Source organism: Etheostoma spectabile, chromosome 7 (assembly GCF_008692095.1).
Source record: "Etheostoma spectabile isolate EspeVRDwgs_2016 chromosome 7, UIUC_Espe_1.0, whole genome shotgun sequence".
Lineage (NCBI taxonomy): Eukaryota > Metazoa > Chordata > Actinopteri > Perciformes > Percidae > Etheostoma > Etheostoma spectabile.
Window position 1 is genome coordinate 8,666,255 of NC_045739.1, and position 16,214 is coordinate 8,682,468.

Consider the following 16,214-nt stretch of genomic DNA (forward strand, 5'->3'; position numbering starts at 1 on the left):
TTCAGTTTTTTATTTGCTAAAAAAGTTTAAAATATCCAATACATTTCGTTCCACTTCAAAATTGTGTACCACTTGTTGGTGATTCTTCACAAAAAATAAATTTGTTATATCTTTATGTTTGAAGCCTGAAATGTGTCAAAAGGTTTAAAAGTTCAAGGGGGCCAAATACTTTCGCAAGCGCCTGTAATAGCTGACATTGCTTACCAACTGGACTGGGCAATTCAGGTAAATGTGTGGTAATTGTTATTCAATATTTCTTTTTTTAGTTTCTTGCTTAAAATAGTCTTTGATAATTGGTTTTAAATTTAGATGGGATGGTCCCGAGATCAATATAGATTTTATTTAACCGTGCACTTAGATGTTGTAATAAGCCAAATCAAAGAAAACTGTTCATTGAAGATTCATTGACTGTATGAAACATGAATTGTTGATATTGTGACCTGTTGATATTGTGACCTGTTGATATTGTGACCTGTTGATATTGTGACCTGATGACCTGTTGGCATGGCCCTATAAAAAAAAAAATGGGTCAGGTTTCTGTTGACCCAGTTCCATGACCTTATTCTTCCAGGGCCTTATGGGCGTGTACATTACCCGTACAGTTGATCTGCAGAGCCCAGAATTAAACCTCAAACTAATCAGATTGTAGTGTGTGTGTATATATATTATATATATTATTATAATATATATATATTATATAATATATATATATATTCTAATTAACATTCACGTATTTAAAGGTCCCATGCCTGTACTTTTACTTACGAGGTCTTTTAACATTAATAGGAGTTCCCCCAGCTGCCTATGGTTCTCCAGTGACTGAATGACGATGGGTGTAAACTGAGCCCTGGGTATCCTGCTCTGCCTATGAGAAAATGAAGCACATATGGGCCGATCTGGAATCTTGCCCCCTTATGACCTCATAATATACACATCCATACATATATATATATATATATATATATATATATATATATATATATAAATAAAATGGTAGTAGGTTCAATGCTTGTGTTTTACATTTTGATGGTGGGTGTAATCCTTTGTCTGTGTTGATGATCATATAGTTGGCAATTTCATTTCATACATGAGGATAAAATTGTTAGAGCAAGATTCAGCAGAGAGAAATTTTGTTTTCATTGAGTGATGACAAGGATTTAACAAAAGGTCACAGCTGCAGCAGGTAAAATACATTAAGTACTAGTAGAACTACTCCTGCTACTAGTAAAAGAATCAAACACACAACTCTTGAGATTAAGTAGCGTTGTTAGGGATTATGGGTTACATATCCCTAATTGCCACTACTAGTGCACCAGGAGCTCTTTAAAGAATTATGGACCTTTTATCCTCAATTGTGTTTTGTAAACATGTTTGTTGACTACTTTGGGAGGGACAGATGTGAGGGCACATGGCCACCCACGTTAGAAACAGATAGAAATAATGGGAGCATTAATGGCTTTAAAAAAGGAGGGCATCACCTTTTCACTCAGGAGAAAGAAACATGTGAGTGCTGACCCAGCATAAGCGGAGAGGGAAAACAGAAAATGAAAATATAATTTTCATTCATTTTTTTTCAAAATGTCTAAATTTGCTAAAAACTTAGCAAAAAAAAAAGATATTGGTATTGGTTTTTTATTTTTATTTTCACAGTGTATAGCACGTGTATAGTAGGCAGACTTCCCATGATCTAAATCATGTGGAATCAACCATATGGATCAGGTTTGACCAGCCACACATGTTTAAGGGCTGGGGCTGGTGTTGTATAACTTGTTGCTGTTTTTACAGATATTGTCTGGCAGCATCCTCAACCTGACATTAACATAACCCCCATCCCCCACCCTATGACCCGCTGTGACCTGTGAAAATAAACACTGTACATTCATGTACACACACCTAACAGACCCACATACTCTCTCTACTCCTGTGTTTTGAGACCACTCTTAAATCTAAACACTGTAGATGACATGTGATTTCTGGAATGATGTTGTAGACTCAAGTCTACTGGGGCAGTCGGGGTGGATTAGGGTTTCCATAAAAGAGGATCATTTAAATCATTTAAATCTGCAATCAAATCCTTAAATACTTAAATGCATATTGTCGTCATTGGGCATCTCTTTAATTGCATGAATGACATAATGTCAAGGTGTGTATTCTCTCTTCTATTTAGGATTGCATGAACTTTAAAAAATATAGTATTGTTGCAAGTATTTTGTGTCTCACTGTCTACACTTTCAGCTTGGGTTCGTTAGTGTTGAAGTGCATGTTGCTGTGTGCATTGATGAATGGAGCGGTGACGTGTGCCTGTATGCTGAAGAATCACACCCTATGGATTGAGAGGCACGACGGTGGCCAGTGTGTGGCCATCAACACTACCATCTGCAGCGGCTACTGTTACACACAGGTAAATACACACTCTCACACTGTTTGTGGTAACTCTAAACATCTGAACATTTTGTTTAAGATGCAAAATAGTGAGGTTGATGTGATGCACATGATAAAAACTTTTGACGCACTGCAACGCATACCTTGCGTCAGCATCCTAAATCTTCTAAAGCCCTGATTATGTCAATATGTGGATATATATCAATATGTGGATCAAAATGAGTCTAAATACTTTGTGCAAGTAACTTAATTAAAAGTGTTATAATACATACTTAATTAGTAACACAATTAATGACACACACCCTCGTGTAAACTCGTGTTTCCCGTTTTTTAAGGACACCAATTTAAGGGGACGCCTTGGGAGGAGTTTCCTGATCCAGCGCAGCTGTGTGCCTCTGTCCTTGGTGTACCGAGCCGCCCACGTGCCAGGCTGCCCTCAGGATGTCAACCCTCAGCTGTTTTATCCTGCGGCCAACCGTTGCAGCTGCAGGCGCTGCGACACGCGCACACACCACTGTGTTCGCAACAGCCGGATCCCTAACGACCGGTGCACCGCGACCCTTACTGTAGGCCTCCGTAGCCTGCACACCGCCGCCGACTTGAGCTGCAAAAAAGCACCGCGACCCGGTGTGAAGAGCCAGACACCGCTCTCTGTGGGAAGCTAACGATATGCTACCCAAATGCACATGCATGGCGCAACAGCGGACGAACTTGCTGCTTGTTCGTAGGCTAGTGTTGTGCACCTCAGCTCCTCGTATTGTTTTGTCTAGTTTGTTAGGCAATTGCTATAAAACACTATATTGAACATGTCATTAATTTTGTAAAATTGTGGAAAGTAATTAAGGACAACGAGTATACATGCAACAAAAGAGTGCATAATAAGTGTATTTCCACATTAAAGAAAGTCTAATATGATCAATTTGGGAGGAGAATGGTCTTGTTCATTTACCAGGGTTTCACACTACTCGGGATATTTGTTGTACTAGTTTGCACAAAAATGCCTATTCTCACACAAAAACGCCTTATTAACTCCTTAATTGTGACTGTGTTGCGTGCCAGCAGGCGTCATTAATACACGTGACCTGATCTGTTACACCTGTGTCTGCCAACCTTTTTTTTTTTTTTTTTTTAAGTGCCATCTTTATTGCAAAAAATACAAAACAGAACACCAACAACACAAAAGTAAAAAATACAAACACAAAAAACATAATACAATACAATTTGCCAGGGGAAGCTTAAAGGTCATTAGAGAGATAAGGAGGACCATATGCTGACAGTTTTAGCTGCCTTTTTGTTATGGGAGCCCAAAATCAGATTTATATAATGCTGTCTCTGCCAACCCTGTGAGAAACCTTTAGGAAAAGTTGCATCATCATCAACTGTGGAAAGTTCCTGATATGAGTTTGCCCATCCCACTTTACTAATAGCCAGCTACACTCTTTTCAGTGGCCAACCGTCAGGTATGAAACGCCCCTGGCTGCTTCACGCGCTTCCTTGCTTTTTCCATTCATTCAGTCAGCCCTGCAGCGGTGTGGAGGGAAATGCAGAATAACTTCTAAAACAGCACTAAGCTTCCTTTTTAAGGTGGGGTATGCATGCTCATACCTTTTTATAGGTCCACCAATTTTCAATTGGAATGCGACAGTGATTGTGGCACTCAATATATGGTCATACCATATGTCTTCTATTCTTTTTGATTTTCACCATAGGCTAATTGACCATTAGACCCCCTGTGAAAAGGCCGCCTTTCTCTGCCTTTATTCCCTCCCTCGCAAGGCAGGTGTATCCTTAAAAGCTACTTGGCCTGTGGTGGAGGTTAGTTTTCTGTTTGGCGGTGAAGTTAGTGTGTTTGACATTCGTCGTTTTTTGCTGATGTTACCTTTTAATAGCTCCTTGCCAAAGACTCGGTTTCCCCCAGTTTCAGGATATGTTGGAAAGCTAATTAAGACAGATGTTTCACAGTTATTTTTAACTTGTAAATCACCAAAAATGACGATGTGGTTAAGAGTGCAAACAACGTAGACCTACTGTCTTAAAATTGCAATACCATCTATTTCAATCGTTGATACCTTTTTTTGCTGTTTAACATAGAAATCTCAAACCAATTTCATTATAGAGAGGGAGAGCCATTAAACATTTCACACTTGCGAGACTTGTGATGACTACTGAGCCTGGTCTATTTCTTGGCTGGCGGTGCAGTGGGTGGAGTGTAATGTCGAATTTATCCCTGCATCTGGAGGGCTGGACTTGTGTATCTCTGTATAAATATAACCCTGAGCTTCTTTCTACTCCTGCCTTGCTCAGTGTCTCTCGGGGACTCTCAGCCTGCTCTCCCTCTGCGGCCTCCTCATTTGTACGGATCAACTTTTGCACTCAAAACACCCAAGAACCATGGCCCAGCAACAGCAGATTAGGTATGAACCGGCTCTGTCTAATCAGGATACAGGAACCCTCAACATGATACAGCATGTAGAACAAAATAGGAATAAAGCATGTTTTGGTTATTTAAATTACTTTAATATAGTGAACACTTCTAGTTTGCTATAATAGAAACCTTAGGATGGGTAATGTGTGTATGGGTTTACTCTGTCAACAAGTTATTTTTGGATGAGCAGATTCCCAGAGGCAGTCACTCTATACCCAGTTCTGTTGCAATGCTAACGCCTCACACACTTCAAATTCAGTTTTAGTAGATTATGCAACCTTACTTGACAGTGACACACCTTTGCTCCACTCTATGAAATTTAGTGAGAAAGGGAATGATTGTTATGCTCATGTCTGTTTCAACTTGTATTCAACAGCCTCCCAGCCAAATTGATCAATGGAGGGATTGCAGGCATGGTTGGGGTTACCTGTGTGTTCCCAATTGACCTGGCCAAGACCCGCTTGCAGAACCAGCGCAGCGGGCAGCAGCTGTACAAGAACATGTAAGAGTCAAACCCACCAAAAACACCCTTTCTCCTCATTTGAAATTGTAAACTTAATGAAATTCACATGCAGATTGTTAATAGCCTTTTTTTTTACCATTCCTGTTTTTTGCCAGTCTATTCATCACCTTTTAGTGATACATTTTAGAGTAGGGTGTTGCTCTGTGTAGGTTTCACATTAAGCTTGACAAACTGAGTTCAGCAAAGCCGGATGAACCCCAAACTGACCAGATTCTCAGTATTTAGTATTTATTTAGTAATCCCATTTTGGGAATACATTCATAATCAACATCATATACAGAATGCCAACAATCTACTTTTATAAAAGCTCTTCCCATGACACGTTTTCATTTCCAGGCCCTGATTGTATTGTGTTATGCTCACCTAATTATATTATGCATACACAGTAAGTGTTTCGTATTAATAGTTTGCATAACTAATCCATTTCAGTTTTTTTTCTCCTTCAGGATGGATTGCCTTATAAAGACAGTTAAATCTGAAGGCTACTTTGGCATGTACCGAGGTAAGACTAGTCACATTGTCCATACCATACTTTTTCAAAGATGTGCCTGAATAGTCTCCTTGAAGAGTATATCAAGCCTATCGTATCAATGTTTTTGAGATCTGTGATATACTTTGGCCTAAACCAAATCTACCAGTTTAATCAGACTCCCAAAGAAGGACGTTTTTCTTATTATTTTTTTCCATCCTTCATGTGTCATGTCTCAGTGCTTGGATCAAGTTGAATGTACATTGCTAAATCAGGGGTTCTTCTTGTAAAACAGTGACCACATAACCACAACTGACCACAGAAGCAATACAAATTTAACATGTCACATAAACAAAAGTTGAATGAAATGAAGGTTGGGTCATGACCGAAAAGAACGAGATCCAGGGTACAAGCGGCCGAAATGGGTTTCCTCAGGGGGTGCTGGCGTCTCCCTTAGAGATAGGGTGAGAAGCTCAGTCATCCGAGAGGAGCTCGGAGTAGAGCCGCTGCTCCTTCACGTCGAAAGGAGCCAGTTGAGGTGGTTCGGGCATCTGGTAGGATGCCTCCTGGGCGCCTCCCTAGGAGTGTTCCAGGCACGTCCAGCTGGGAGGAGGCCTCGGGGAAGACCCAGGACTAGGTGAGAGATTATATCTCCAACCTGGCCTGGGAACCTCGGGATCCCCAGTCGGAGCTGGTTGATGTGGCTCGGGAAAGGGAAGTTTGGGGTCCCTTCTGGAGCTGCGCCCCGCGACCCGATACCGGATAAGCGGATGAAGATGGATGGATGGATGTCACATAAACCATTGCTGCTTTATCTGATTGATTGACTTCCGTGATCTGAAATTAATTTTTTTTACAGACATCTTGCTGTATTCCCAATGTTTCATTAGAATTAAATTTGCCAATGCTTGTTATTGCAGGTGCTGCAGTAAATCTCACCCTGGTAACCCCAGAGAAGGCCATCAAACTAGCTGCTAATGATTTCTTCCGCCACCAGTTAAGCAAAGATGGGTGAGTATTATCACTGAATAAGACAGCCTCCTGTATTGCAATGTAATTCTTGGTTTTTAACCACATTTTTGCATTTACAGTGGCAGGTTGACGGTGATCAAGGAGATGTTGGCAGGATGCTGTGCAGGAATGTGCCAGGTCACTATCACCACACCCATGGAGATGCTCAAAATCCAGTTGCAGGATGCTGGCAGGCTAGGTAATTAGGAGGAACTCGGCAGATTACCAGCCCACCAATAATGCTTTAGGATGTTCTTGTTAACCGCCTGATGGAGAAAAAAAAGAGTTACTATATGTTACCTTTTGTCTGCTAGCTGCACAACAGAGGATGTTGCCCAGTGTAGTAACAACTCTGAAGATGGGGGGGACCAGTGCAGTTCTTAGCCGTTCTTACAACACCAACCCTGTCATGCGAGTGTCAGCCACACAGATCACCAGAGAGCTGCTGAGGACCAAAGGAGTCACAGGACTGTACAGGGGACTCGGAGCCACATTGATGAGGTCAAATGGGATTCCATGCCTTCTCTTGCATAACTGGTTTTCCATCTTTAGTCAACGGTTTCTTAATGTGGTTAACATGCTTTGTTAACTTTCAGGGACATCCCGTTCTCCGTTGTGTACTTCCCTCTTTTTGCACATCTGCACCAGCTTGGCCAGCGTTCGTCTGAAGACCCATCTGTGCCCTTTTATTGGTCCTTCATGTCTGGCTGTTTGGCTGGATCCATTGCTGCTGTGACTGTCAGCCCTTGTGACGGTAAGTGACTCAGTCTGTGCAGATAACTGGTCTCTAAACATTTTATGTTGTTTTAATAAATTCAACTACGATAAGCTTTGTATGTCTTGTGCAGTGGTCAAGACGAGGCTACAATCACTGAAAAAAGGGGCTAATGAGGAAACCTACAATGGAGTGGTGGACTGTGTCAGGTAAATTAGTCATACACTCATTAAACATTATGCCTTGCCCTCACCAGGGTGTCCTATGTGTAGCCTGTGTCCTTCATGCGTATGAAGGACACAGGCTACATGCTAACCCATGCTCTCTTTTCTTTATTGCAGAAAGATCCTGAGAAAGGAGGGCCCTGGAGCATTCCTCAAGGGGGCCAGTTGCCGGGCCCTTGTTATTGCCCCACTCTTTGGCATTGCACAGGTTGTGTACTTCGTAGGAGTTGGAGAATTCCTGCTGGGGTACACACCCCAAAACATTTACTCTGCATAAACAAGTTGTTTCCTAGTCTTTCTACTGCCTCATTAAATTACAGGCATCTATGCCCTGGGCATAATCATTGACCCAGCTCACCATTACTGTGTAACTTCTTTATTTTTGGAGGCTTTCCAGGTACAATGCTAAAGTGACCAGAGAGATGCCATTTCATTTCACAATGGTTTCAAGTTAAGCCTTTAGCATGACTCAATCTTAGATTGAAACTTGCCTGTCGATGAGCTTCAGTGAAGATTATTGTGAGAACAGATTGGCCTCCCTCACTGTGGGACTTGTCCAAAATTGACTAAAGTTTCACTCAGGTCAGACTTGGCTACTCCTGTGGCACCAAACCTTTCCCTCCTGCTATCTTAGGCCTTGTCCACATGTACATGGGTAGTGTAAACAAGTGTGTTGGCCTTTTGTCCACAACAATGTTTTACTGTAAACTGAGCTCTTGGGAAACTATGGCCAGGGTGAAATGCTGCTTGTGTGTTGTCGTGTAGGGAAAACAGTTCTTGGCTTGTAATGTGAGCGGGTGCGCTGTTACCGTCTTTTTGTGAGGCCTCACAGATGAGGTGACATTTCTTGGATTGGCAGACATGGCCAAAATAGTACTGGAAATGGGCTGGTTAACTTGGCCTAGGTGAGTTCTAACATTTATTCACCAACAAACTGTACACGCAATGCGCTTCTACGTTAACTTCATACTTACTCTTTTAATTTTCTCTACCGCTATCTCGCCAACACGTGGGCTGCAGCTGCTGTTGTATGCGCAACATGCTTGGTGTGTCTGTGCCTGTGACACTGTCTGTGCCTCTGTGTATGCCTACTGTCATGCGGCACATGTGTGCAGAAGACGACGGTGCGCGTTAGCTTTATAATGGCACTTCATTGATGTCATTTCTACATAATCCAACACTGCATGACACAAACCCCGCGGCCTATTGCCGGTCTTTTGCGGGTAGTACTTTGGAAACGACTTTTTTCAGGCTTCTAATTGTCCAACATCTTTTTCTTCTTTGCACTACTGGGATTTTCTTTTGCCTGTTGACTCGGCAGTGGATAGGATATTTTTTTAGAATGAACAAAGGAAAAAACAATTTTTAAGAAATGCCACTATGCGTGTGGGTTAGATTTAGCCTTTATCCCTAATTATGCTCCCTATCAATTGCCCTCACTGAGGGCCTCTCCTTTTACCCTAACCTGTAAATCCATACTACTTTGGGGACTACTAGGTGTGGCTGTTACATGCTATTGCAAAATAAACCTTACAGTGCAAGGGAAGATCTAAGTAATACCAATGGTAGAATATGGAAACATTTACTGGAATTGCTTCAATCCTGTTTTAAAGGGTTACATGTGAAATTGGGCCATGGATGTTTAATCCCGGTATATGTATGTACTTTTTGTTTTAAAGCAGATATAATTTGATGAATAACTTCTCTCACAAAATTGTCAAGTGTTATTCACTGAACAACCTAGTTTGGAAAAGGGATTGTTTAAGGAGTCATAGCCTATGAACAAACAAATGAAACATTTGGACTTCCTGTCCACCAGCATGCCATATCCTGTGTTGTACTAATTTCCGTTACTAGGAGTAATTTCTCTATGCTATTGTTTGCCCATTCTCTTATTCTACACTGCTTTATAATTGGTTACAAGACCATAGCTGACCAGAGGTGCTTTCTGGTGTGTTTATTTCAGAACAATTGTGGTTGAAGTATTTGGATTTCTACTGGGTACTGTGAATCTCAGTGGAAGCCTACACAGCTCTTGTTTATTTAACATGCAAGCTTGAACTCTGACTCAATAAGGCCTTCTGCAGAACTTTGGAAAGCTGCATTTTTGTGGAGGATATGTTGTTTGATGGTGGTGAGCTAATCCAATAATTGGCAATATTTAATTGATGGGATTCAATGTGCTTTTGGGACCAAGTCTTATGGAAAAGGTGCAACATAACCTAAACATAGACTGTGGTTGTGCCTGGTCAGGTTTTTTTTTTGTCAGATACAGGAGCCCACACCAATGTATCATGTTGGGCATTTAGAAGCAGGCATTTAGAAGCAGAACAGAGTGCATGTTGGGATCCACTCACCCTTTTTCTGGAAAATGTCCTGGGTCAAAGTTGTATGTAAATATGTGTACTGTGTTGACCAGTTCAATAGATTCTTTATTTTTTTCCAAATATAAAAATTTTAAATGTTGAATAAATATTTGTAAATGCATTGTTTACTTGTGTTATTCGTGCGGAATAGCCGGAAGAATTGCATATTCAGTTATGTATTCTCTGATAAGGTTGTTTGGCAATAACAGCCGGTTGACTGTAGACTGTGTCAAAGTTTTTCTGATGCAAGCTTAAAATGTGTTGCCGTGCTCCGCTACGCACACTGGCAGGAAAAATGCTAATGCTGCACCAGTGGGGTAATTCTATCCTGGGGAGTCCTGGAGCCTCTGCTGCATCACACGCACAACTAAATATTCAGCTGTCCTTGACGCTCAAGTGCAGAAACTGAATCGCGTGAAACTCATGCAACTAAACCTGGATGCCTATTTAATCACACGAGGATTTCTAATACAATCTGAACTGGGAAGAGATATATTTTACTGTGTGTGCTGAAGGGAATCGTGTGTGTGTGTGTGTGTGTGTGTGTGTGTGTGTGTGTGTGTGTGTGTGTGTGTGTGTGTGTGATCTTCCTTGTATTTACTTTTTTTCTTTCCTTTTTCTAATGCCAATAATACACTGTAATCACAAAATCTGATAGGAAAAGGTGCATTAATATTTGAGGTGTGTGTTGTTTTTTCTTCTTCTTTTCACTACTGGAAAGGACTGGGAGTGTGTGAACATGCCGGTAAATTTTCAGGGCCTGAAACCAAGCAGCCTGTGGAGTATGGGACTAAGGCTGTGTGGGGAATCGTGGTGTCTGATGCTGATATGACTTAGAGATGTCTTTGGTGACTAGAGATTTAACAAGTTATTGAATATCAAATAAAAACTACTTAAAATCATAGAGTCATCAAGTCAGATTAAGACAAACATGATTGTTTTGCGTAGCAAATCAGCAAAAAAGCATGCTTAGAAAGTACAGATTTGCGGAGTAAAACGCACAACCCCCCTCAAATCTGGGTACAATTTTGTCTTTTTAAAAAAAATGTATTAGCAGTCATCCAAATGATCCAGTAAACGGGATAATTGGGCCCTAAAAGAGACCATTTGGTGCGCTATCACATCATTTTAATTATCTGTTCTTGTGTCAGTATCTGTGAAAGATTACTAGATTTAAGTATAAAAGTAAATAACTACACTGATATCAGAAAGTGTGAACCTCTGTGATGAAATAAGACCCAGAAAACCATGTAAAACTTTAAAAGCTTTATTAAACTTCAAACAGCTACTTCCTGAGACATCTGGAATGGTATTAAAATAAATTAACACAATCAACTATGAAAGGCTCGACTGGGTGCACAGAGTGTCTTTTTACATGCACGGTACGTTTCATCTCCAGATTTGCACAAATATAACTGAGTAACAGCAACAGCTTTTTATGGATTGAGTTGCTGTTCCTAGTTCCTCCTGTTTTAACTCCACAGAGTGACAGCGAAGTGACTGTTGCGTCTCATCACTCCTCAGAGTAAACACTGTCTGCTGGAGTGGTAAGAAAGCCTTGGTGGTCTCCTCACTTGTCTCACATTACACAGAAATCTATAAATAAAAGACCAGGGCCTGTGTTCCACACAGCTTGATTAGTCTTTTATGACCAAGAGACTTTTAAAATAGTTGGCAGACAAACTGTCGCTTTAACCACTTCAGCTCTCTTGACATTGAAGATACAGTCGAGTTTGACACGCACCAAAACAATAATGGCAAGTCCAATGTGTGTGACAATTAATTGCAGTCCGACTCAACAAACATATGTACATCTTTTGCTACATTTTTTTGCTACGTTTAAACAGCCTGTTGTTCAAAAATAGCTTGTTATCAAAGAAAGGCACATTAAGAAGCTATTTTAGTTGCGTTGATTTGCTTTGACAACATGAACACTGTGCTACTACAACTACTGTAAGCCTTTGTCTACACACATCATGTTAAATAGTAACTATCACATCAACCAACAATAATGTACAACTACAAGAAAACACACATATTTACATACCAGAGTCCCGTAATAAACTCAACTGGCCTGATTGAACCTGGATCAATGGAAGTTATTCCAGATAGGCATGTCTGTCCAATCCTCTTATCTGCCGAGATTGATGAGATGTGAGGAAGGGGTTATTTCTCACTTTTTGTTTTATTGTGGATGGTGTACTTTTAAGGCATAGAGGGGAAAAAATATATAAAAAAGACATGATAGTGCTATCAATCTTCTAATCTAACTCTCGGCAAGAAAGTTATATATATATATATATATATATATATATATATATATATATATATATATATATCCCACAATTTGAATTAATCTTTCGATACTGAAATGTTGTACTGTACCATTTACTGTGTGTGTGCTGTGTGGGTTTGTGTGTGTGTGTGTGTGTGTGTGTGTGTGTGTGTGTGTGTCTGAGTAAAAGCACTGGGTATGCATTCCCAAAACCTTCACTGGCCATTCCCTCTCTCTTGAAACCCCACTCTGATTACACCAAACAGTATTCCCTACAAGATTCCTAACAAGCTTTTTTTAAGGCTGTGGTCTTACGTAACACAACATTGCTGTGCTTGTGTGTCTGTGCGCGTTCATGTGTGTGTTAATTTGTGTGCACAGATGAGCAAACTCAGCTGCTTTCCCCTCAGATTGCTCTCTCAGGGCCAAATCTTCCCACAGCCGAGGGGTCAGTGTCAATGCTGTGTGAAAAAACATTAACACCACTGCTACAGTATGTCGGTTAAAATTTATAATGGCAGCCAAATGGCCATGAGGAAAACAATATTTGACAGATTGTCAGGTTCACATCAGTCATTATAATGTTCCCACTGCGTGGATAGTTATGAAAGTAGAGCATGCTATTTTGCTTGTGACTGCAAACAAATACATAACATTTCAGAGAAAATAGTGGAAGATCAGGCCAAAATAACTGGTTTGAGCAGCATTGTGGAAAGGATTTTTTTCTTTTTAACATGATCTATTTCCCGGGTCCCTGAATGGACAAAGGTTTAATTTTGATCTGAAGGCTGTACAGTCTTTCAGGGCTGGATACAGGAGGGGCAGAGTTCAAGTATCCTTAGATGACCTCTCTGCTGTTGCGAATGGCACAACAGAGCACCATACTGAAGATCATCCCAATGACCTGTTGAGAGGGAAACAGATTTTTAATGAAATAATTCGCACTTCTAATGTGTTTATATTCATGTATTTCTTCTCAGTCCCTGACTCACCATGACTCCAGCAATGCCGATGCCCACGTATCCAATGATGTAGAGTTTACTGTTGAAGAACTCCTTGATGCCTGTCTCACAGTCCTGCAAAGACAAAAGGAGTCAAGCAATGTGTAGAGAAGCAGGATGGTTTGTATGTCACCGTGACTTATTCATTAGACAACAAAGGGGCAGAATTTATTTTCCACCCTGAGTCTGGAGCTGGTGAAAGAGCTAACCTTAGTATCTGTTCCAGGATCAGGGCAGGGGCTTTCTAGGGTTCCACAACAGTTCAGCTGAAAGAAAAACATGGTAAGATTGGAGTATGTATAAGCATTTAGTTTTTAATATTCCTTTTTTTCTCTGCTGTGTTATCCTAAATATTTTATCTTTTACTTACTACTTTCTGGTATGAGATGATCAATGTGCCGTTATTGTTTTCATTGTAGCTTGTAGCGTAGAAGTTCTGAACGTCTTTGATAATCTATGGGAGAGGGGACAAGTGAATGACGTGGTTAACTTAAGATTCATTAGTCACTGCACTACTTAATCTGTCAAATTTTAAATGTACCTTGTCTTTGTTTAAGAATCCAAACACCCCTGCCGCCACCTCCGCACCAAAGATGATCAACAGACAGGCAAAGAACTGAAACAATTAAGAGAAATAGGTAAATAGATGTCTTCTTAAAGGTAATTAGAGGTGTCCAACTGAAACAAAGGCATTTCAGTTTAGTCTTTGCTCTTGTGGTTTGTATGTAATTGTACTTACTGAACCTAGCAGGCATTGAGATTCCCGAACAGCTCCACAGCAGCCGAAGAAACCAACCAGCATCACCAGACTGCCAGCACCTATCAGGATATACACACCTGGAGGAACCGGGAAAAAGACATGGTAAACAAAAATGCAAGGTAAATAATCATGAGGCAAACATCCATCAGAATGCCTTTTCATTTGGTGCATTCTAATTGTTAAGGTCATTAAGACAAATACCAGCCTAAAACACCTACTAAAGTGGTTTGATATCCCGTTTCATCTCTGTTAAAATGCTCAGCTTTTCCACGACAGTCATCTGGCCTTTGTAATTTACAGAAGCACCAGCAGGGGGAAGCATAGAGCTGCAAGTTGAAACACAGGCAGAGGTGCTCCTACAGTGGTATTTACATTTCAGACTGTACTATTTCTATGCTCAGTGCTTAGATTCTTTATTAGGAGTGAACCAACTTGTTGTGCTTTTTATTTGTGCCATATGTGATGCTTTGTAATTTGCCTTGTTGCCAAGAGCCTGATGTCGGGGGAGCTCTAAGTGGGACTTCCTTAGATGCCCTGATCTCCCATTAACCCTCTCATTAGGAAGGCTAGATGTACATCTTGGGTAGGTCTGCAGGGAGGAATTCAACAACAGATAGGTTCCACCAATGACACAGGTGGGGTCTGTTGCCAGGCAACAGCTCTGCAGAGGATGCGGTGAGAGAAGAAGTGTCAGGTAATGCAGGCTCAGGTGGGGACAAGAGAGGAAGATACTGTAGTCCATAGGATCCTGATGTGTCAACAAAAAGGCCTGATATGATAAAATAATTTGGTTGGGTGCTTCATTTCTTCTGTTGTTAGGAAGGAGAGATTAGTTCTTGCCTTAAGGTGTCAAAGGATCAGTTAGCATGTTGATCAGCTTTTCACTTCTAACAGCTGATGACTTGTGATGCTGCTGCATTCACATACTTGGTGACACATTAGTTTTTCTTTAGCTATTAGTCTAAATTTCTTTGTCTTTTTCTTAGAATATGCCATTTCAAAGTACAAAAAGGGAAATTTTGTTCAGCAACTGTTCATCATCTGAGTCGTAGAACACATGCACGCATGCCACACACACACATACACACACAAACACACACACACACACACACACAAAAAAACACAGTACCCGTCAGGGGAAGAATGGTTTAGTCTTTCAAATAAAACAAAAATTAAAATTACTGACATTAGTCAGTTAAGTTTTACACTGATTTCTATGATCAGAGAGAGGGGGTAGATGGCTAAATACCTCTCTCTCTTCCTCTTGCAAAGACATTTTCTTTGACGTCCCATCTTGTTTTCCTTCAAATCTTTGCCATGGATCCCCATCTGTTTCTATGATTGCCCTCTTCCATATGCCTTTTTAACTGTCCCAACACTCAGTGTCTCCTCCTCCTCCTCCTCTTCCTCCTACTATTTCATCTCTCTTTCCATTTGGCCAGGGTGACCGAATGAAAGGTGGTTAGCAGCCCTGTGGTTTCCCTCGTGCATTTACGCTCTTTGTACAACAGTCATTTCCTGTTAATCACACTCATCCCCATTCCAAAAGAAGCAAGCTCACGCCTAATAATGAAAAATAAAAACATTTAACCGTGTATGAAAAACTTGGTATTGGGACTCCCATCAAGGTATGACAAACACACACATACATAGTCACACACAAAAAGACTTGCGAGGGAGTTGCACTGAATTTGAATAAACAATTTTAAAGCCTTCTCCAATGAGAGAAGCATGACATTTGGATAGGTATGTGGTACTAATGTGTTAATGTGCATATTTTAAAATAGTATGACAGTGTCACTTTTTTGCAAAATTCGTGGTTTAATTTAAAAAAGATACAACGGTGTCATGATGTGATACGTTTTCAATACAGCAAAATTAGGGATAATGCCTCATACACTTTCATTTTCCATTTCTATCGCTTTGCTGATACAGTGAAACAACTGAACTCTCCTTGACCCATGTAGAGTGATTTCTGAGCAGCATAAAAAAGACACAAACGTAAGCAGTGCTTAAAGGAAACAGGAAACGCAATATATATATATACACACACACACACACAC

The 16,214-nt window shown here is 40.6% G+C and overlaps 4 protein-coding genes across 5 annotated transcripts in view; 2 read left to right on the top strand and 2 right to left on the bottom strand.

Annotated features, from left to right (window-relative positions):
* Positions 1 to 3,192, top strand: part of LOC116692926 (thyrotropin subunit beta) — a 25,318-nt gene extending 22,126 nt beyond the window's left edge. Inside the window, exons 2-3 of the mRNA XM_032521547.1 lie at positions 2,168 to 2,401; positions 2,718 to 3,192. Coding sequence (XP_032377438.1) covers positions 2,168 to 2,401; positions 2,718 to 3,047 — 564 coding nt within the window. The 3' untranslated portion in view covers positions 3,048 to 3,192. The remainder of the gene's footprint in view (positions 1 to 2,167; positions 2,402 to 2,717) is intronic.
* Positions 1 to 16,214, bottom strand: part of LOC116692455 (rho-related GTP-binding protein RhoA-C) — a 732,216-nt gene that overhangs the window by 88,734 nt on the left and 627,268 nt on the right. The window lies entirely within an intron of this gene.
* On the top strand, positions 3,830 to 8,185 carry LOC116692449 (mitochondrial glutamate carrier 1). Its single transcript, XM_032520759.1, has 10 exons — positions 3,830 to 3,966; positions 4,687 to 4,796; positions 5,184 to 5,309; positions 5,777 to 5,832; positions 6,720 to 6,810; positions 6,891 to 7,009; positions 7,125 to 7,311; positions 7,407 to 7,564; positions 7,659 to 7,734; positions 7,867 to 8,185. Exons 2-10 carry the CDS (start codon positions 4,774 to 4,776, stop codon positions 8,024 to 8,026), a joined length of 996 nt encoding a protein of 331 aa, XP_032376650.1. The 5' UTR covers positions 3,830 to 3,966; positions 4,687 to 4,773; the 3' UTR covers positions 8,027 to 8,185.
* Positions 11,367 to 16,214, bottom strand: part of LOC116692457 (CD9 antigen) — a 10,996-nt gene continuing 6,148 nt past the window's right edge. Inside the window, exons 3-8 of one of the 2 annotated variants that reach the window (XM_032520777.1) lie at positions 14,131 to 14,228; positions 13,933 to 14,007; positions 13,762 to 13,845; positions 13,601 to 13,657; positions 13,383 to 13,466; positions 11,367 to 13,294 (exon numbers count right to left, since the gene is read on the bottom strand). In XM_032520777.1, coding sequence (XP_032376668.1) covers positions 13,229 to 13,294; positions 13,383 to 13,466; positions 13,601 to 13,657; positions 13,762 to 13,845; positions 13,933 to 14,007; positions 14,131 to 14,228 — 464 coding nt within the window. In that variant the 3' untranslated portion in view covers positions 11,367 to 13,228. The remainder of the gene's footprint in view (positions 13,295 to 13,382; positions 13,467 to 13,600; positions 13,658 to 13,761; positions 13,846 to 13,932; positions 14,008 to 14,130; positions 14,229 to 16,214) is intronic. The other variant, XM_032520778.1, reaches the window with a different exon arrangement.